We start from the raw sequence: 23756 nt of genomic DNA, 5'->3' as shown, positions 1-23756 counted from the left end.
TTGGATTTAAATAAAATTAAAAAAGAACATAGGATTCAAGAAAGATTCAAAAAGATTCAAGAAAAATTCAAAATTTAGATTTTAGAAAGATTTAATGGACATTAGAGATTTAGGGTCATTTGTTGTTCTTAATAAAAATCCTTATGTAAGTTGATTTTGCTTATAACAACAACAACAAATAAGGTAAAATTTCTGGAGAGACAAGATAAAATAATTCTGTGAAAGCAGAGTCCCAGATTTCCCAAGTCTCTGTAGTAGATGTACGAGTTGTGTAAAACCATAGAAATAAAGATTTACTTGCAGGGGAAACAAAACAAAACAAAAATAAGACAAAACAAACAAACAAACAAACAAATGAACCAGAAAACTTTAAATTAAAAAAAAATGTCTGGGTCTCATTTCGATTGTCTTTAATTTGAATAAAGTAGACTGAGTCGTTGTTATTTTTATAAATCCCCCAAATGATCATCTTGTGCAGCCTAGTTTTAGAGCCATTAACCTAGTGTGAGCTTCTCAAAAGTAGACCCCATGCTTCACTTATTACTATATACCAGTGCTTTGCACATAGTAAACATTTAATGTTTAAAAAAATTTTTTTAATGTTTATTTTTGAAAGAGACAGTGTAAGTGGGGGAGGGGCAGAGAGAGATGGTGACTCAGAATCTGAAACAGGCTCCAGGCTCTGAGCTGTCAGCACAGAGCCCAACGTGGGGCTCGAACTCATGAACCACGAGGTCATGACCTGATCCAAAGTTGGACACTTAACTGACTGAGCAGCCCAGGCACCTCTAAACTTTTAGTATTTTTAATTAAAAGAATAATCATCTCTGATGGTGACTCCCAAGGTAAAGGAGTAAAGGTAGAACCGTATGGCTTCTCCCTGTCCCCCTAATCCCTGCATGCCATCTGATCAAATGGATGATTATACTTTATTTAAAAGAAGAGGCCCATTTTTATTAGGTTACACATGAAAAGATGCCATAAACAACCTGCCTTAATAATCTTTAGCTTCCGTTTCCAAGGCAGAATACTCCTTAGATCTAGGACTTCTCCCTTGGGGTGTATGTACTTAGCAGAAGATGCTGTAATACCCTTTTGGACAGAGCTGTGGTTCTTTATTATACATGAGGATCATCTGTGAGGCTTGTTAGAAGTGTGGATTCCTCTACTCAGTGAGATTCTGCTCACTAGATCTCAGATGAGACACTGTGGTGAAGGGAACTATGTATTTAATAGGTTGATACTAATGTGGGTAGTCTGTTGATAACAATTTTAAAAAGCAGGATAAATATTACAGCATTTTCAGCCAGTGCCTAGGGTTTGGTCTTCTCAAAGTCTTTTCACCTTTATATTGTCATAAATGGAGGCTTGTCCTGAGTGGTCAGTGTCTCATAGTCCTCTATTTAAAAATTTTTTTAATTGTCCTAAGCCTAACTTTTTAGAAGCAAGAGCTAATTTTACTACTATATCTTATTTTCGTGAAATAAAGTTCAGTAACATTAGGAACTTTATGAAAAAACAGTAAAAAAGGAAAAAGATATTCACTGAAGAGGTCAAGATTTCATTTCTGCTTTTATGCAGAATAAACCCAAGACTAAGTATATTCATTTATCTCATTATTCACACTTAAGTCTTTTCCCTGTGATCCATAGTAATGAGCACTAACACAATGTTTATAACAGTAGGAAGGTATTCCCAATTTGTCAGTAGCTGATTATTTTATACCAAGCCTGCCTATATGTAGAAGATGGATATAGCATAATGGTAACATTTAAGAAAATAGGTTAATATGGTATATTTCAAGTTATGTTCTCTATATTTCTATATTTGATATGTATCTCATAGGTTTGTATAAACAGAATTATGTAGACGTTTTTTTAATTCTAAACTTAACTTCCTATAAGTTTGTAGATTTAAAAACAATCTTATTCCATAGCCAAAGTGCATCTTTTCTAGCAGCCACCAAATAATGGCATAGACTTGTTCATTTGAGACAAGATAACATGGACCTTCATACACATTTTTAGATTCAAACTTATTAATAAGAATAGGTACTTGTGTATAAGAATTTATCCTCAATAAAAATTTCCCAGGTGTTATTGTTATTATTTAATATGTAGGCTTTACGATATTTTACTATGGTTAGAACTAGCTATTGCTCTAATTTGGAGTCACATTATTTCCCAGAGGAACCTATCTCCAAATCCATTATATGATCAGTGAAAATGTAGGATTCAATGCATACATTTATCCTTTCATCCATTCTTCGGGCAAATATTAACTGAGCACCTACTATGCTCCACATAGTCTTCTGTACTGTAAAGATACAGGAGCAAACAAAACAAAAAATAACTGCCCTCTTGGAGCTTACAATGTAGCAGAAAATTGTATTTTGGATAGTAAAACATGATAAGGCTAAAAAATAGGTAGGAAATGGGGTAGGAGTTACTTAGGGGAGGCAATTAAATTGAGATTGGGTGGCCTAGAAATGACTCATTGAGAAGGTAACATTGAATAGTGTTATGATTGAAATGAAAGAGTGAGCCCTGGAGTGATCTAGGAGAACATCTCAAACAGAGTGCAAAGGTCCTGAGATCTTATTGATAAACAGAGTGAATGGAAATGAGAAATAGGGTGCCTGGGTGGTTCAGTTGGTTAAGTGCCTGACTCTTGATTTCAGCTCAAGTCATGATCTCACAGTTTGTGGGACTGAGCCCCAGGTGGGTCTCTGTGATGACAGTATGGAGCCTGCTTGTGGTTCTCTCCTTCTGTCTCTGCTTCTCCCCTGCTTGTGCTTGATTTCTCCCTCTCTCTGTCAAAATAAATACAATGAAACAAAAAAAAAAGGGGGGGAAATGGGAAAGTAATAGGAGATTAGGTTAGAGTGCTGATAGTGAGTCTGGGGGGTGAAATTCATATCATATTAAGACCTTGATTTTTGCTCAACATGAGATTGGAAGCCACTGGATGGATTCAAGAAGAGGAGTGGTACAGTATGACTCAGGACCTTAACTGGATCCATCACTAGCTGCCATGTTGAGAAATAGACTGAAGGAGGATAAGGGTGGAAGCAGGGGGGAAGTTAGGAAGATTTCACAATAATCCAGGTAAGAGATGGAGGCTTGGATCAGAGTGATGTCTTTGGAGATGGAGAGAAGTGGGGTTGGTTTTAGACATATAATGATAGAGATGACAGGATTTCCTGATAGAGTTTTATTATATATCCAAGTATGTAATTCATAAATTAAGGAATAATTCTTTACATTGTAAAAAAGCAGAGGAGGTATATATGAAACAGAAGATTTGAAACTTTTTAATAGTATGAAAAGTATTGTATAAGATTACTAAAATCTTTGATGATTAATATATACTACTTTTTGATATATATTTAAATAACGCTTGTATATATTTTGTAAATATATATAGTACTGTGTTTAAATTCTTGATATATATATATATATATATATATATATATATATATATCAAGTTAAATGTGTTTAAGATAATAGAAAAGTCAGTATGAGTATTTTCTGAATTAAGTTTTACTGTTATAAAGTATCTGGCTAAAACTTAATTTCTTACATTTTCTAATATTTGTATTTGAAATAAAATATATCCTGAAGCTTATTTGTTGGAAACAAGGTAGTTTATTGATTAATAGAAACTTGAAAATATAGTAAAAATATTTTCTTAGATAAGATTTGGTTGTATACTTTTAAATAGAAGAAATATAGAAACCACCTTTATTCATTGTAATTTTTAATTATGTGAAGTAGATAATTTTTTTCTGAGCTCTATCAGTAGAGGGCAGCAAGGTTTCAAGTAGTATGTTTTCAGGTTCCTAGGGAAATTTGCTAAGGAAAATTTTTTGTTGTTTCTCTTAAGTTTGTTCTGGCTTGCCTTTTAATGAAGTGCTTTAGTAATTTCGTGTAGGAATTTGCTTAAAAACCCTGTAACTTTGGTTCATATATTTAGCCAACTGTTCCCTTAGGTACTATAGATGCTTTCTTAATGAGAACATGTATTTTTTCTTTTGTAATTTAGGGAGTACCGGGGCCTGGAAAATATGACATTAAAAGTCAATTTCAGAAGACTGAAAGTATGATACCAAGCGTAAATGATGCATCACCTGCTTTTCTTTCTCAGTCCCAGGTAATGTTCTACAGTCATTTTCATACATAGAGCATAATAGATACAAGTGAAGCCAGAAACAAATCTGATGGTGTTTTGGGAGATTATAAAAAGAAAAGTTAGAGATGCCTGGGTAGCTGAGGCAGTTAAGTGTCCGACTCTTGATTTTGGCTCAGGTCATGATCTCATGGTTTGTGGGATCAAGCCCGCATTGGGATTCATGCTGACAGTGACAGCATGGAGCCTGCTTGATTTTCTCTCTCTCTTTCTCTCTCTGCTCCTCTCCACCCCCCCCCCCCACCTCTCTGTGTCTTTCTCAAAAATAAATAAATAAAACTTTAAAAAATTATATTAAAGAGGACTTTTTGGGAGTGCTATAATGATTTCAGGAGTAGATTCCAGTGATTCATCTCCTACATATAACACCCAGTACTCATCCCAACAAGTATCCTCCTTAATGCCCCTTGCCCATTTAGCCCATCCCCTTCACAAAACCCCTCCAGCAACCCTCAGTTTGTTCTCTGTATTTAACCGTCTCTTATGTTTTGTCTCCCTCCCTGTTTTTATATTAATTTTTCTTCCTTCCCTTATGTTTATCTGTTTTGTATCTTAAATTCCACATATGAGTGAGGTTACGTGATATTTGTCTTTCTCTAATTGACTAATTTGCTTAGCATAATACACTCTTATTCCATCCACATTGTTGCAAATAGCAAGATTTCATTCTTTTTGATTGCTGAGTAGTATTCCATTGTATATATATACCACATATTCTTTATCCATTCATCTGTCAATGGACATTTGGGCCCTTTCCATACTTTGGCTATTGTTGATAGCTCTGCTATAAGCATTGAGGTACATGTGCCCCTTTGAAACAGAACTCCTGTATCCTTAATATAAATACCTAGTAGTGCAATTGCTGGGTCGAAGGGTAGTTATATTTTTAATTTTTTGAAGAACCCCCATACTGTTTTTTAGAGTGGCTGCACCAGTTTGCATTCCTACAAGCAGTGCAAAAGAGATCCTCTTTCTCCTCATTCTCGCCAACATCTGTTGTTGCCTGAGTTGTTCATGTTAGCCATTCTGACAGGTGTGAGGTGGTATCTCATTATGGTTTTGATTTGTGTTTGCTTGATGATGAATGATGTTGAGCATATTTTCATGTGTCTGTTAGCCATCGGATGTCTTCTTTGGAAAAATGTCTATTCATGTCTCTTGCCCATTTCTTCACTGGATTATTTGTTTTTTGGGTGTTGAGTTTGATAAGTTCTTTATAGACTTTGGATGCTGACCCTTTATCTCATATGTCATTTGCAAATATCTTCTCCCATTCTGTCAGTTGCCTTTTAGTTTTACTGATTGTTTCCTTCACTGTACGGAAGCTTTTTATCTTGATGAGGTCCCAATAATTCATTTTTGCTTTTGTTTCCCTTCCCTCTGGAGACATGTCAACTAAGAAGTTGCTGTGGCCCAGGTCAAAGAGGTTGTTACCTGTTTTCCCCTCTAGGACTTTGATGGCTTCCTGTCTTACAGTTAGGTCTTTCATCCATTTTGAGGTTATTTTTGGGTATGGTGTAAGAAAGTGGTCCAGGTTCATTCTTCTGCATGTCGCTGTCCAGTTTTCCCAGCACCACTTGCTGAAGAGACTGTCTTTATTCCATTGGATATTCTTTTCTGATTTGTCAAAGATTAGTTGGCCATATGTTCGTGGGGCCATTTCTGGGTTCTCTACTCTGTTCCATTGATTTATGTGTCTGTTTTTCTGCCAATACCATACTGTCTTGATGATTACAGATTTGTAATACAACTTGAAGTCGGAATTGTAATGCCTTCAGCTTTGGTTTTCTTTTTCAGGATTGCTTTGGCTATTTGGGGTGTTTTCTGGTTCCATACAAATTTTAAAATTGTTTGTTCTGGCTCTGTGAAAAATGCTGGTGTTGTTTTGATAGGCATTGCATTTAATATGTAGATTGCTTTAGGTAGTATCAACATTTTAACAATATTTGTTCTTCCAATCCATGAACATGGAATGTTTTTCCATTTTTTTGTGTCTTCTTCAATTTCTTTCATAAACTCTCTATAGTTTTTAGTGTATAGATTTTTCACCTCTTTGGTTAAGTTTATTCCTGGGCATTTTATGTTTCTTGCTGCAGTTGTAAATGGGGTTGATTCCTTGATTTTTCTTTCTGCTGCTTCATTACTGGTGTATAGAAATGCAATGGATTTCTGTGCATTGATTTTATATCCTGTGACTTTGCTGAATTCATGGATCAGTTCTAGCAGTTTTTTGGTAGAATCTTTTGGGTTTTCCACATAGAGTATCCTGTAGTCTGTGAAGAGTTCGACTTTCTCCTTGCTGATTTGGATGGCTTTTCTTTTTTTGAGTTGTCTGAATGCTGAGGCTAGGACTTCTAACACTATGCTGAATAACAGTGGTGAGAGTGGATATCCTTGTCATGTTCCTGACCTTAGGAGGAATGCTCTCAGTTTTTCCCCATTGAAGATAATATTAGTGGTGGGTATTTTTCTTGAGGATTTTATCAAGAAAGGATGCTGTATTTTGTCAATTGCTTTCTCTGCATCTATTGAGAGGTTCATGTGGTTGTTATTCTTTCTTTTTAATGTGATGTATGATATTGATTGATTTGTGGATATTGAACCAGGAATAAATCCCACTTGATTGTGGTGAATACTTCTTTTACTGTATTGTTAGATTCAGTTTGCTAGTATCCTGGTGAGAATTTTTGCATCCATGTTCATCAGGGAAATTGGTCTATAGTTATTCTTTTTATTGTGATCTTTGTCTGCTTTTGGAATCAAGGTAATGCTGGCCTCATAGCATGATTTTGGAAGTTTTCCTGCCATTTCTATTCTTTGGAACAGCTTCCAAAGAATAAGTATTAACTCTTCTTTAAATATTTTTTAGAATTCCCCTGGAAAGCCTTCTGGCCCTGGACTCTTGTTTGTTGAAAAATTTTTGATTATGATTATTAATTCAATTAATTTAATGGTTATAGATTTGTTCAAATTTTCTATGACTTCTTGTTTCAGTTTTGGTAGTTTATATGTTTCTAAGAATTTGTCCATTCTTCCAGATTGCCCAATTTATTGGCATATAACTTCTCATAATATTCTCTTATTATTGTTTGTATTTCTGCTCTCTAATCTTTATTATTTCCTGTCTTCTTCTGGTTTTGGGCTTTATTTGCTATTCTTTTTCTAGCTCTTTATGGTGTAAGGTCAGATTGTGTATCTGAGAAATTTCTTCCTTCTTTAGGAAGGCCTGGATTGCTATATACTTCCCTCTTATTACTGTCTTTGCTGCATCCCAGTTGGGACTGTCATGTTTTCATTTTCATTGGCTTCCATGTACTTTTTAATTTACTCTTTAATTTCTTGGTTAACCCATTCATTTTTTAGAAGGATGTTCTTTAATTTCCAAGTGTTCATGGCACTTCCAAAGTTTTTTTTTTTTGGTTTTTTTTTTTTTTTGTAGTTGATTTTGAGTATCATAGTGCTGTGGTCTGAAGATATGCAAGGTATGATCTTGATCTTTTTGTACTTGTTGAGGGCTGATTTGTGTCCCAGTATGTGATCTATTCTAGAGAATGTCCCATGTGCACAGGAGAATAATGTGTATTCTGCTGCTTTAAGATGAAATGTTCTGAATATATCTGTTATGTCCATCCTGTCTAGTGTGTCATTCAAAGCCATTGTTTCTTTGTCGATTTTCTGTTTAGATGATCTGTCCATTGTTGTAAGTGGGGTGTTGAAGTCCCCTACTATTATGGTATTATTATCAATGAACTTCTGTATGTTTGTGATCAATTGATTTATATATTGGGTTTCTTCATGTTGGGGGCATAAATATTTACAATTGTTAGATCTTCTTGGTGGATATACCCCTTTAGTTGTGATATAATGCTCTTCTTCATCTCTTGTTACAGTCTTTATTTTAAAATCTAGACTCACTTCATGCTGATGTAGTTTCATTTCAGGATGAGGGAAGCTGAGAACTTCCATGCTACTCTGTCATCTTGGCCATTTGTCTCTAATTTTTTTTAATGCTTATTTATTTTTTGAGAGAGAGAGAGAGAGCAAGAAGGGAAGGGGAAGAGAGAGAGGGAGACACAGAATCTGAAGTAGGCTCCAGGCTCTGAGCTGCCAGCACAGAGCCTGAGGTGGGGCTTGAACCCCCAAACCATGAGAAATGACCTGAAGTTGGACGTTTAACTGATTGAGCCACCCAGATGCCCCAAGAGACTCACTTTAGACCTAAAGACACCTACAGATTGAAAATGAGAGAATGAACCATTTATCATGCTAATGGATGTGAAAAAAGCCAGAGTAGCCATATATATATATATCAGACAAACTAGATTTTAAACCGAAAACAGAGCAAGAGATGAAGAAGGGCACTATATCATAAAAAAAGGGTCTATCCAACAAGAAGACCTAACAAATATAATTATTTATGCTTCCATGTGGAAGCAGCCAAATATATAAATCAATTAATAACAAACATAAACTCATCGATTACAATACAATAACAGTAGAGAACATTAACACCCCACTTACACCAATAGACAATTCATCTAAGCAGAAAATCAAGGAGGAAACAATGGCTTTGAATGACACACTGTACCCAATGGACTTGATAGATATATTCAGAATATTTCATCATAGAGCAGCAGAATACACATTTAGTTTGAGTGCACAAAGATATTCTGCAGAAAATATCACATATGGGGACAGATTCAGGCTTCAATACGCACAAAAAGATAGAGATCATAGTATGCATATTTTTCAACCACAAAGCTATGAAAAATGAAGCCAATCACAAGAAAAATAACTGTTAAAACAACAAATACATGGAGGTTAAACACTATCCTACTAAAGAATGAATGAGTTAATCATGAAATTAAAGAGAAATACAAAATATATGGAAGCAAATGCAATTGAAAACGTGACAGTCCAAAACCTTTGGGATGCATCAAAGTGGTCATAAGAGGTAAGTATATAGCAATACAGGCTTATCTCAAGAAGCACAACCTCACAACCTCAAATACACAACCTCACCTTATACCTAAAAAAGCTAGAAAAGGAGCAACAAATGAAGCCTAAAGCCAGCAGAAGAAGGGAAATAATAAAGATTAGAGCAGAAATAAATTATATAGAAACAAACAAAAAAACCCCACCAGTTAACATACCAATGAAATTAGGAGATGGTTCTTTGAAGAATTAACAAAATTTATAAACACCTAGACAGACTTATCACAAAGAAATGAGAAAGGACCCAGATAAATAAAATCACAAATGAGAGAGGAGAGATCACAACTAACACCCACAGAAATACAAACAGTTATAAGAGAATATTATGAAAAATTATATACCAAAAAATTGAGCAATCTAGAAGAAATGGATAAATCTTAGAAACATATAACCTGCTGAAACTGAAACAGGGAGAAATAGAAAATTTGAACAGACCAATAACAAACAAAAAAATTGAATCAGTAATCAAAAATCTCCCAACAAACAAAAGTCCAGGGCTAGGTGACTTCCCAGGTGAATTCTACCAAACATTAAAGAAGATTTAATACCTATTCTCAAATTATTCCAAAAAATATAAATAGAAGGAAAACTTCCAAACTCATTCTATGAGGCCAGCATTACCTTGATTCCAAAACCAGATAAAAACCTCAATAAAATGAAGAATTATAGGCCAACATCCTTGAGAAAATGGATGTAAAATTCTGAACAAGATACTGGGAAATCAATCCAATGGTATATATTTTTTTTTTAAATTTTTTTTTCAACGTTTTTTATTTATTTTTGGGACAGAGAGAGACAGAGCATGAACGGGGGAGGGGCAGAGAGAGAGGGAGACACAGAATCGGAAACAGGCTCCAGGCTCCGAGCCATCAGCCCAGAGCCTGACGCGGGGCTCGAACTCACGGACCGCGAGATCGTGACCTGGCTGAAGTCGGACGCTTAACCGACTGCGCCACCCAGGCGCCCCAATCCAATGGTATATTAAAAAAGTTATTCACCATGGTCAAGTGGGGTTTACTCTGGGGCTGCAATGGTGGTTCAGTATTAACAAATTAATCAACATGATACACTGCATTAATTAAAAAAAGGGTAAGAACCATGTGATCCTCCCAATAAATGCAGAAATAACATTTGACAGAATACAGTATCCATTCATGATAAAAACCCTCAACAAAGTAGGGATAGAGGGAACATACCTCAACATCATAAAGAGAATATACAAAAGACCCATTGCTGATATCATCTTCATTGGGGAAAAACTGAGAGTTCCACGGTTATTCACATAGTACTGGAAGTTCTAGCATCAGCAATCAGACAACACAAAGAAATAAAAGTTATCCAAATCAGCAAGAAAGAATTCAAACTTTCACTGTTTTCAGACAACATGATATTCTATATAGAAAACCTGACAGATTCCACCAAAAAATTGCTAGACCTGATACACGAAATCACTAATGTTGCAGGATAAAAAATCAACATACAGAAATCAGATGCATTTCTCTATACCAATGAGCAGCAGAAAGAGAAATCAATGAATCAGTCATATTTGCAGTTGCACCAAAATCATAAGATACTTTGGAATAAACCTAACCAAAGAGGTAAAAGATCTGTACTCTGAAAACTATAAAACACTTGTGAAACAAATTGACGAGGACACAAAAAAAATGAAAAAACATTCCATGCTCATGGATGAGAAGAACAAATATTGTGAAAATGTCTATACTAACCAAAGCAATCTATACATTTAATGCAATTCTTTTCAAAATACCACCAACATTTTTCACAGAACTTGAACAAACAATCCTAAAATTTGTATGAAACCACAAAAAGTCCTGAATATTCAAAGCAATCTTGAAAAAGAAAACCAAACTGGAGGTGTCACAATTTTGGACTTCAAGCTGTATTATAAAGGTGTAATTAGCAAGACAGTATGGTACTGGTACAAGAACAGACACATATATCAGTGGAACAGAATAGGAAACCCAGAAATGGACCCACAACTATTAGGTCAACTAATCTTCGACAAAGCAGGGAAGAATGTCCAATGGAAAAAAGAGTCTCTTTAACAAGTGGTGTTGGGAAAACTGGACAGCAACATGCAGAAGAATGAAACTGGACCTCACTCTTACACCATACACAAAAATAAATTCAGCTGGGGGTGGGAGAGGGAGATGGTGCTTGCCAGCGCCTTTGTTCCCTTCCTAGCTGAGCTCTGTCTTACAGGGCTCAACACCTCTCCCTCCCAGTGTCCTCTCGCCCTCCCGCTCTCCAAGCAGAGCTGTTGACTTTTAACTTTCCAGATGTTAAGTTCCGCTGGCTGTCAGAACTCACTGAGTCCGGACCCTCCGCTTTTTCAAGCCAGACTCAGGGACTCTGCCTTGCCAGGCAGGCTGCCCCTCCACTGCCCCGGCTCCCTCTTGCCAGTCTGTGTAGCGTGCACTGCCTCTCCGACCTTCCTATGCTCTTCCGTGGGCCTCTTGTCTACACTTGGCTCTGGAGAGTCCATTCTACTAGTCTTCTGGCAGTTTTCTGGGTTATTTAGGCAGGTGTGGGTGGAATCTAAGTGATCAGCAGGAGGAGGTGAGCCCAGCGCCCGCCTATGCTGCCATCTTCTCCCCCAAAGGGAAGCAGTACCCGTCACCAAACTTGCTTGCACTGCACAAACACCCAACGCTGTGCTTCTGTGGATCCATACCTCCGACTGGTCTGCCTCCCTCCCGGTGCTGCAGGGCCCCTCCCACAGGGGACCACCAATGGCAAAATGAACTAGGCCTGCCCCTCCCGCCCCTGTGCACCTTGCAGATCCACCCGGGCTGATATACCAGATCCCATCGAAGCAGCACCACAAGCCTGGCAGTGTGCAAGTAATCCAGACAGGGGCCACACCACTCCACAGTGAGTCCTACCCTTGGGAGAGGGGAAGATAAGGTACACCCAGTCTGACTGTGGCCTCAGCAGTGGGCTGGGGGCAGACATGGGGTATGACTGCAGCCCCGCCCACCAACACAAGTTACTCCAGACAGCACAGGGGGAGTGCCCTGCAGATTGGCCACCCCAGGGACTATCCAAAATGACAAAACGGAAGAACTCTCCTCAAAAGAAACTCCAGGAAGTAGCCACAGCTAACGAATTGATCAAAAACGATTTAAGCAATATAATGGAACAAGAATCTAGAATAATAGTCATAAAATTAATCACTGGGCTTGAAAAAAGTAGAGAGGACAGCAGAGAATCTATTGCTACAGAGATCAAGGGACTAAGAAATAGTCATGAGGAGCTAAAAAATGCTAAAATGAGGTGCAAAATAAAATGGAGGTGACCACAGCTCAGATTGAAGAGGCAGAGGAGAGAATAGGTGAATTAGAAGATAAAAATATGGAAAAAGAAGAAGCTGAGAAAAAGAGAGATAAAAAATCCAGGAGTATGAGGGGAGAAATAGACAACTAAGTGATGCAATCAAATGGAACAATATCCGTATTATAGGAATTCCAGAAGAGAAAGAGAGAGAGAAAGGGGCTGAAGGTGTACTTGAAAAATCATAGCTGAGAATTTCCCTGATCTGGGGAAGGAAAAAGGCATTGAAATCCAAGAGACACAGAACTCCCTTCAGAAGTAACTTGAATCGATCTTCTGCATGACATATCATAGTGAAACTGGCAAAATACAAGGATAAAGAGAAAATTCTGAAAGCAGCTAGGGATAAACATGCTCTAACCTATAAAGGGAGACCCATAAGAGTAGTGACAGATCTATCTACTGAAACTTGGCAGGCCAGAAAGGAATGGCAGGAAATCTTCAATGTGATGAACAGAAAACATATGCAGCCGAGAATACTTTATCCAGCAAGTCTGTCATTCAGAATAGAATGAGAGATAAAGGTCTCCCAAACAAACAAAAACTGAAGGAATTCATCACCACTAAACAAGCCCTACAAAATCCTAAGGGGGATTCTGTGAATGAAATGTTGCAAGGACCACAAAGCACCAGAGACATCACTACAAGCATGAAACCTACAGACATCACAATGACTCTAAACCCATATCTTTCTATAATAACATTGAATGTAAATGGACTAAATGCTCCAACCAAAAGACATAGGGTATCAGAATGGATAAAAAAACAAGACCCATCTATTTTCTGTCTACAGGAGACTCATTTTAGACCTGAGGACACCTTCAGATTGAAAGTGAGGGGATGGAGAACTACCTATCATGCTACTGGAGGTCAAAAGAAAGCTGGAGTAGCCATACTTAGATAAACTAGACTTTAAATTAAATGCTGTAACAAGAGATGAAGAAGGGCATTATATAATAATCACAGGGTCTATCCATCAGGAAGAGCTAACAATTATAAATGTCTATGTGCCAAATATGGGAGCCCCCAAATATATAAAACAATTACAAACATAAGCAACCTTATTGATAAGACTGTGGTAATTGCAGGGGACTTTAATACTCCACTTACAATAATGGATAGATCACCTAGGCACAGGATCAATAAAGGAACAAGGGCCTTGAATAATACATTGGATCAGATGGACTTGACAGATATATTTAGAACTCTGCATCCCAAAGCAACAGAATATACTTTCTTCTTGAGTGCACATGGAACATTCTCCAAGATAGATCACATACTGGGTCACAAAGCAGCCCTTCATAAGTATACAAGAATTGAGATCATACCATGCACACTTTCAGACCACAGTGCTATGAAACTTGAAATCAACCACAGGAAAAAGTCTGGAAAACCTCTAAAAGCATGAAGGTTAAACAACACCCTACTAAAGAATGAATGGGTCAACCAGGCAATTAGAGAAGAAATTAAAAAATATATGGAAACAAATGAAGATGACAATACAACAATGCAAATGCTTTGGGATGCAGCGAAGTCAGTCCTGAGAGGAAAATACATTGTAGTCCAGGCCTATCTCAAGAAACAAGAAAAATCCCGAATACAAAATCTAACAGCACACCGAAAGGAAATAGAAACAGAACAGCAAAGACACCCCAAATCCAGCAGAAGAAGAGAAATAATAAAGACAGAGCAGAAATAAACAATATAGAATCTAAAAAAACTGTAGAGCAGATCAACGAAACCAAGAGTTGGTTTTTTGAAAAAATAAACAAAATTGATAAACCTCCAGCCAGGCTTCTCAAAAAGAAAAGGGGGATGACCCAAATAGATAAAATCATGAATGAAAATGTACTTATTACAACCAATCCCTCAGAAATACAAGCAATTATCAGGGAATACTATGAAAGATTATATGCCAACAAACTGGACAACCTGGAAGAAATGGACAAATTCCTAAACACCCACACACTTCCAAAACTCAAACAGGAAGAAGTGGAAAGCTTGAACAGACCCATAACCAGCGAAGAAACTGAATCAGTTATCAAAAATCTCCCAACAAATAAGAGTCCACGACCAGATGGCTTCCCTGGGGAATTCTACTGGACATTTAAAGCAGAGATAATACCTATCTTTCTCAAGCTATTCCAAAAAAATAGAAAAGGAAGGAAAACTTTCAGACTTATTCTATGAAGCCAGTATTACTTTGATTCCTAAACCAGACAGAGACCCAGTAAAAAAAGAGAACTACAGGCCAATATCCCTGATGAATATGGATGCAAAAATTCTCAATAAGATACTAGCAAATAGAATTCAACAGCTTATAAAAAGAATTATTTACCATGATCAAGTGGGATTCATTCCTGCGATTCAGGGCTGGTTCAACATTTGCAAATCAATCAACGTGATACATCACATTAATAAAAGAAAAGATAAGAACCATATGATCCTGTCAATCGATGCAGAAAAAGCATTTGACAAAATTCAGCATCTTTTCTTAATAAAAACCCTCGAGAAAGTCAGGTTAGAAGGAACATACTTAAAAATCATAAAAGCCATTTATGAAAAGCCCACAGCTAATATACTCCTCAATGGGGAAAAACTGAGAGCTTTTTCCCTGAGATCAGGAACACGACAGGGATGTCCACTCTCACTACTGTTGTTTAACATAGTGTTGGAAGTGCTAGCATCAGCAATCAGACAACAAAAGGAAATCAGAGGCATCAAAATTGGCAAAGATGAAGTCAAGGTCTCCCTTTTTGCAGATGACATGATATTATACATGGACAACCCGATAGACTCCACCAAAAGTCTGCTAGAACTAATACATGAATTCAGCAAAGTCGCAGGATACAAAATTAATGTACAGAGTCAGTTGCATTCTTATATAGTAACAACGAAGCAACAGAAAAACAAAGAAACTGATCCCATTGACAACTGCACCAGGAAGCATAGAATACCTAGGAATAAACCTAACCAGATGTAAAAGATCTGTATGCTGAAAACTATAGAAAGCTTATGAAGGAAATTGAAGAAGATATAAAGAAATGGAAAAACATTCCATGCTCATGGGTTGGAAGAATAAATATTGTTAAAATGTCAATATTACCCAAAGCTATCTACATATTCAATACGATCCCAATCAAAATTGCACCAGCATTCTTCTCGAAGCTAGAATAAGCAAACCTAAAATTTTTATGGAACCACAAAAGGCCCTGAATAGCCAAAGTAATTTTGAAGAAGAAGGCCAAAGCAGGAGGCATCACAATCCCAGACTTTAGCCTCTACTACAAAGCTGTCATCATCAAGACAGCATGGTATTGGCACAAAAACAAACACATAGACCAATGGAATAGAATAGAAACCCCAGAACTAGACCCACAAAAGTATGGCCAACTAATCTTTGGCAAAGCAGGAAAGAATACTGAATGGAAAAAAGACAGTCTCTTTAACAAATGGTGCTGGGAGAGCTGGACAGAAACATGCAGAAGAATGAAACTAGACCACTTTCTCACACCATTCACAAAAATAAACTCAAAATGGATAAGGGACCTGAATGTGAGACAGGAAACCATCAAAACCCTAGAGGAGTAAGCAGGAAAAAACCTCTCTGACCTCAGTCACAGCAATTTCTTACTTGACACATCCCCAAAGGCAAGGAAATTAAAAGCAAAAATGAACTATTGGGTCCTCATAAAGATAAAAAGCTTCTGCACTGTAAAGGAAACAATCAACATAACTAAAAGGCAGCCAACAGAATGGGAAAAGATATTTGCAAATGACATTTTGGACAAAGGGCTAGTATCCAAAATCTATAAAGAGCTCACCAAACTCCACACTCAAAAAACAAATAATCCAGTGAAGAATTGGGCAGAAAACATGAATAGACCCTTCTCTAAAGAAGACATCCAGATGGCCAATAGGCACATGAAAAGATGCTCAACGTCGCTCCTCATTAGGGAAATACAAATCAAAACCACACTGAGATACCACTTCATGCCAGTCAGAGTGGCTAAAATGAACAAGTCAGGAGACTATAGATGCTGGTGAGGATGTGGAGAAATGGGAACCCTCTTGCACTGTTGGTGGGAATGCAAACTGGTGCAGCCGCTCTGGAAAACAGTGTGGAGGTTCCTCAAAGAATTAAAAATAGACCTACCCTATGACCCAGCAATAGCACTGCTATAAATTTACCCAAGGGATACAGGAGTACTGATGCATAGGGGCACTTGTACCCAAATGTTGATAGCAGCACTCTCAACAATAGCCAAATTATGGGAAGAGCCTAAATGTCCATCAACTGATGCATGGATAAAGAAATTGTAGTTTATATACACAATGGAATACTACGTGGCAATGAGAAAGAATGAAATATGGCCTTTTGTAGCAATGTGGATGGAACTGGAGAGTGTGATGCTAAGTGAAATAAGTCATACAGAGAAAGACAGATACCATATGCTTTCACTCCTATGTGGATCCTGAGAAATTAACAGAAGACCATGGAGGAGGGAAAGGAAGAAAAAAAAAGGTTAGAGAGGCAGGGAGCCAAAATGTAAGAGACTCTTAAAAACTGAGAATAAACTGAGGGTTGATGGCTGGTGGGATGGAGGGGAGGGTGGGTGAAGGGTATTGAGGAGGGCACCTGTTGGGATGAGCACTGGGTGTTGTACGGAAACCAATTTGACAATAAATTTCATATTAAAGAAATAAATTCAAAACAGATAAAAGACCTAAATATGAAACAAGAAACCACCAAAATCCTGTAGGAGAACATAGGTTTCAAGCTCTGACCTGGAGATAAGGGAGAGAAGGGAAACAAAATAAAAAATGAACTATTGGGACTTCATCAAGATAAAACTTTCTGCAGTGAAGGAAACAATCAAGAAAACTAAAAGGCAACCTAGAGAATGGGAGAAGATATTTGAAAGTGACATATCAGATAAAGGGTTAATATCCAAAATCTATAAAAAAATTTCTCAAACTCAACACTCCAAAAATAAATAATTTATTTAAGAAATGGTCTGAAATGAATAGACATTTTTTCCCTAAGAAGACATATGGATAGTTAACAGACACATGAAAAAATACTCAACATCACTCATCATCGAGGAAATACAAAACAAAACTATGAGATATCGCCTCACACCTGTCTTAATGGCTAATACTAACAACACAGGAAACAATAGGTGTTGAGGATGTGGAAAAAGGGAAGCCCTCTTACACTGTCGATGGCAATGCAAACTGGTATAGCCACTCTGGAAAATGATATGGAGGTTCCTCCAAATAGAACTACCCTATGATCCAGCAATTGCACTTCTAGGTATTTACCCAAATGATACAAAAGAACTGATTCGAAAGGCGCATACACCCTGATGTTTATAGCAGCATTATCATTAATAGCCACATTATGGAAAGATCCCAAATTTCCATTGACTGATGAATAAAGAATACACACACACACACACACACATACACACATACACACAATGGAATATTACTCAGCCATCACAAAAGTGAAATCTTGAGGCGCCTGAGTGGATTAGTTGGTTGGGCGTCCTACGTCAGCTCAGGTCACGATCTCGCGGTTCATGAGCTCCAGCCCCATGTCGGGCTCTGTGCAGACGGCTCAGAACCTGGAGCCCACTTGGGATTCTGTGACTCCCTCTCTCTGCCCCTCCTCTGCTTGCACTCTGTCTGTCTGTCTCTCTCTCTCAAAAATAAATGAAACATAAAAAAGTTAAAAAAAAAGAAAATAAAATCTTGCCATTTGCAATGATGTGGATGGAGCTAGAGTGTATTATGCTAAGCAAAACAAGTCAGTCAGAGAAAGTCAAATGCCATGTGGTTTCACTCATGTGGAATGTAAGAAGCAAAAGAAATAAACATTAGGGAAGTGGGAAAAAGAAGAGAGAGAGGAAGGCAAACCATAAGAGACTCTTAACTATAGAGAACAAACTGAGGGTTGGTAGAAGGGAGGTGGGTGGAGGATGCACTAGATGGGTAATGGATATTAAGGAGAGCACTTGCTGTTATGAGCACTGGGTGTTATGGGTGATGAATCAATAAATTCTACTCCTGAAACCAATGTTACATGATATGTTAACTAATTAGATTAAATTAAAACTTGAAACAAACAAATAAATAAAGTAGACAAATGGCCAAAAAACCCCTGATATCTCAGATATATAATCCATTTTTATTTTTATAAATCAAAAATTTTGTGTTTTAAGTGTACCTTGTTAATTGCATTATTGCTTTTCCTATCAGTCATTAATGTACCTATTCATAGTTAACTAAACACTAACACTACCTCTAGCAGTCATTCCTGTTGGTTTTAACTCTTCCATATCTTTCACCCCGGAATGATTATTGCTTTCTTCATCATCCCCTTAAACAAAACAGATATCATATTCTTTTCCATTTCTGAAAATATATTTAAAATATTATAATTGGTGCCAAGTGATATCAAATCAGGACTACATATTAGAAGAACAGAAATAGCATAAGAACTGAGAATCTAGTTGTAATAATGATATTAAAAAAAATCAAAGGTACACACACACACACACCCACACACAAAGTATCCTGTTCTTACACAATCATTTTGTGTAGTACCTTAAGTGCTATCAAGTTGCTCAAAGGAGAAATCTGGTATTCATTCTTGATTCTTCCTTGCCCCTCACCACAACATTAATTTATTAGAAAGTTGTGATTTATTAAAATTTATTAAAAAGTTGTAATTTATTAAAAAGTTGTGTTAATTATGTCTCCAAAATATACCTGCAATCCATCTAATTGTCTCTAAGGAGATGCCTCTTAAGTTCCAAAGTAGTAACCTGTAGTCATCTGAAGGTTAATAACATTCCTGAGTTAAGAGAAAATAAATAGAGCTGTACATAATGCAGTTGGATAGTTATTACAACTACTTTGATCTGGAAGCTGCCACATTATAAAAGTTTGATGGTATTAAATTGCCATAGAAATATATTAGATATCTTCAAGTCGCCTTAGTGCATACCCTGGAGAATGTGATATGATTACTGTGAAATACACTCTTGCATCACAAATAAAGACCCTAGTGGCAGTGGTAGATATGATCTATCCCCACCCTCCACAGAGAGCCTTCAGAACCTTCTCTGAAAGATATGTGTGTCCTCAAAGATTACATTTTAACACTCCACATATTCATTGGCAAAGTATTATTTATTTATTTATTTACTTATTTACTTATTTATTTTTTTAATTTTTCAATTTTTTAAAGTTTATTTATTTTGAGAGTGTGAGCAGGGTAGGGGCAGAGAGAGAGGGAGGAGGGAGAGAATCCTAAGCAGGCTTCATGCTGTCAGTGCAGAGCCTGATGCGGGCCTTGCACTCAAGAACCGAGATCATGAGCTGAGCTGAAATCAAAAGAGTTGGACGCTTCACTGACTGACCCACCCAGGCGCCCCGGAAAAATATTTTTTAAAATTCAGACTAAACTAAACTGAACTTTCACATATATAAATTTAATAGAAAAATTTTAATGTATGGTTTCAATTCAAATATACACCTTTGGGTGAAGCAATCATGAAACTTGTTGTATTACAGAGTTGAGCAGAAAAGTCAATATCATGAACCAGGGTTTTCAGTTGGAAGAAGGTACATACAAATATGGATTGCGGGAGGTGAGAAAGGACAGATTTTAATTGAAGGTTTAATGTGAACTCATGATTTGTAATACACATATATGTATATGTATGTGCATATATATGCACATATATATATATATATATATATATATATATATAGGTATATATATCCCTGAGTATGTGTGTGTGTATAGATATAGAAATAGGTATAGATAGATATAGATATATAGATATATATTCTAGCTTTGTCTATTAAATAAGCCAAGAAGCAGGGATTGTGCAAAGTAGGTAGAAGATGAACCTGTAACATCTTCTTATGTCATGAAATTAAAAAAAAGTCTCAAAAAAAAAGATGATGACTTATCATAAGGATGTGTGAGCCAACTTTAATGGCTCCCTACTGGTTAAAAAAACAAAAAAACAAAACAAAACAAAAAACAACGACACAGTAGTGAATCACAATAGTTTTAACTGACATTTATATTTCCACATGGATAGTTAATACATAAATAGATAAAAAATGAATAATTGGGGGAGAAGAGAGAGCTCTTGCTTATAGTAGAATGCTGAGTGCTTACTGATAAGTATAGAGAGAGTATTCAATTTTATAAAATTAAAATCACCATTGGCATTCAAGGACATCATGTACCTCTGGATATGATACTCTCAGAAAGCTACAACATCACCTATTTAGTATGCTATCCAGAAATGTATAACCTGAATATAATCATGAGGAAGCATCACAAAAGCCCCAACTAAGGAAGGTTCTTTTATACAAAAGAGGGGTGCTATATTCTTCCAAAGTCACAAAACACAAGGGAAGGTTTTAGAAATGTTCCTACATTAAAAGAGGCTAAAAGCAATATCTGAACCTAGACTAGATTATATACTGAAGGAGAAAAATGTACTAGAGGTATTATTAGATCAACTGACAGTTTTGAATATTTATAGTTGATTAGATAATAGTATTATATAATTGTACATATAATGAAGTTGATAATTATACTTCAGATATGTAAAAAAATCCATATTTGTGGTAAATACATACCAAAGTATTTAGGGGTAAAGGGCCATGACATATATAACTTTCCATTGACTGGTTCTATATATATATATATATATATATATATATATATATATATACTGCATGTGTGTGTGTATGTGTGTGCATGCACATAGAGAGACGCACAGGGAGACACATAGAGGAAGGAATGGGTGTAGTGAAATAAAGAGAGAGAAACAGAGAGTGTGGGCAAATGAAAACAAATGGCATAACATGTTAACAACGGGTGAATCTGGGTAAACATACATACATGTATTTTCTGCCTTATTTTTATTCGTACAATTTTTTTCTGTAAATTTGAAATTTATTTCAAATAAAATGTTAAAAAATAAGATTATACAATGCTATATTTCTTAAGAGTTCAGTTATACATATAGATACATATTATTAAGAAGTTAAATATTATAACTTTATAATAAACTTTTTATGTTTGTAATATAATAATTTTAAAATTATAAGCTAAATTGGATTTATATATCACTTATATTTGAGATTTTTTAAAAAGATATTTAATGATATTGTGTAGTTAAGTGAATATATATGTTGAGGAACTTTGTCAATTGTATAGTTTTATTACATAAAAGAAATCATGTTAGATCATATAGATTTTTATTTTTTATCTTATAAATGTGAACATTGTCCATACATTATCATGTAGAATCTCATGTTGAGATAATTTCCTTCAAAAAAGTCTATTTGGCTTAGTAAAGTACACAATGCATTACTATGTTAATATATATATGATTTTACTAAGAGCTATATATTTTATGCTTTAATAGTTACAAGATCTTAATTCATCTATATTTTCTTCACTCCTTTAAGAATTAATTAAACTCCAGATGTTATATTACTAAGATGGCAGCTTTTAATTTATGAAATATCGAAATATACTATAGTTGCTCATTGGTATATTTTCCTGTTCTTTACCAGAGATTTGTACCTATGAAATCAATCACCCCAGCTCCTGGCACATATAATGAATCTCGAACTGCTTTCAATTCCTTGAAGAAAACACCAGGACTGAAAAATACCCCATTTGGTCAGAGTGCTCCTCGATTCACACAGGACTCCAGGACAGAGGAAATGCCAGGTTAGCAATTAATCCATGTATTTATATAACTTAATATTCTTAACAAGATGGACGTAACAAGAGAGTACATTTTTTTTGTTCTGTGGTTTGTGCTGTCATTTTAAATCACATTTTTAAAGCATTGACTATATACTAAACACAGATAGATGAAAAATAATGTACAATTTTAGTAAGATTTCAATTTAACATGTTACATATCATTATTTTAATTTTCTATGGTTTTTCTTTATTCAGTAAATTTCCTAATTTCTCTTGATGGATGTGCATATATGTCAACTATGTGGTCACTGCCACATAATTTAACTTATGATATGCACTTTTGTTAAAATTTTATTTTAAGGATATTCCATCACATATTCTAGTATTCTCACTGGGTATTCTAGTATACAGAACTAAGAATACAGCACAAAAATAACTTATATAAATGTTAAGATATAATTATGTGTTGCTGCATAACAAACTTAGTGGCTTAAAAACACAGAGTTTTCAATTATATATTATTATTTTGTGGGATGCCTGGGAGGCAGAGCTCAGATGAGACTCATTCAGAGTGCATGCATAACTTCAGCATTGCTGCCCCAGGGTAGTTGGTATTTTAATTTGGTAGCTAAGGGATCCATAGGACCTGGCAGCATTGTACAATGCTTCTTATGACCTAATGTCAGAAAGAGCACATTCTGTTAGTTAATCAAATTACTCAGAGCAACAGAAGAACCTGAAACTTCATCTCTCAATGACAGGAGCAGCAAAGAATTTGTGGCCATCTTTAATTTACTGTAGACTACCCTATGGCCACAAAATATTTACAGTTGTCCTACATGCCTTCTCAAGGCCTCCAAAGTCTCATGAAATTATGAATGTAATCTTGAAGTTCAGGATTTTGTTATCTAAGGTCCAGTATAGTTATAGGTGAGAATTTGTGGGTTTAGTACTTTATATTAGCTTTTGAGTATGACTTTTCTTTGTGAGAAGAGCTGTGAACTAAAGATACACATTATCTGTCCCACACATTCCAAAACACAGTGATGGGAGAAAGAGGATAATCATACTGGATGCTTCTATTCAGAAAAGAGAAAACTGGAAGCCTATAGTAGTCATAGCCCTATAGCAATTCCAAAATCCAACCAAGTACATTTGTTGTTTTCTTGATTAGAGCCCAGTTTGGCTCAATGGTAATGATTTTTTAAGGTCCTTTGTTTTACCTTTTGGGCTCTTGGTTCTATCTTTCGAATCATACTTTAAAAAAAATGTTTTTTTATTTATTTTTGAGACAGAACATGAGTTGGGGAGGGGCAGAGAGAGAGGGAGACACAGAATCCAAAGCAGGGCCCAGGCTCTGAGCTGTCAGCCCAGAGCCCAATATGGGGCTTGAACTCATGAACTGTGAGATCATGACCTGAGCTGATGTCAGACACTCAACCAGAGCCACCCAGGTGCCCCA

At 36.1% G+C, this 23756-nt stretch overlaps 1 protein-coding gene across 1 annotated transcript in view; it reads left to right on the top strand.

The window, feature by feature from the left end:
- STPG2 (sperm tail PG-rich repeat containing 2) overlaps window positions 1-23756 on the top strand; it is a 594553-nt gene that overhangs the window by 119024 nt on the left and 451773 nt on the right. The window contains exons 7-8 of the mRNA XM_049630905.1: window positions 4045-4152; window positions 22156-22315. Coding sequence (XP_049486862.1) covers window positions 4045-4152; window positions 22156-22315 — 268 coding nt within the window. The remainder of the gene's footprint in view (window positions 1-4044; window positions 4153-22155; window positions 22316-23756) is intronic.

This window comes from Panthera uncia, chromosome B1 (genome assembly GCF_023721935.1).
Source record: "Panthera uncia isolate 11264 chromosome B1, Puncia_PCG_1.0, whole genome shotgun sequence".
NCBI classification, from domain to species: Eukaryota; Metazoa; Chordata; class Mammalia; order Carnivora; family Felidae; genus Panthera; species Panthera uncia.
The sequence above is the reverse complement of the archived record's forward strand: the minus strand, read 5'-3'. Positions and strand labels throughout refer to the sequence as shown.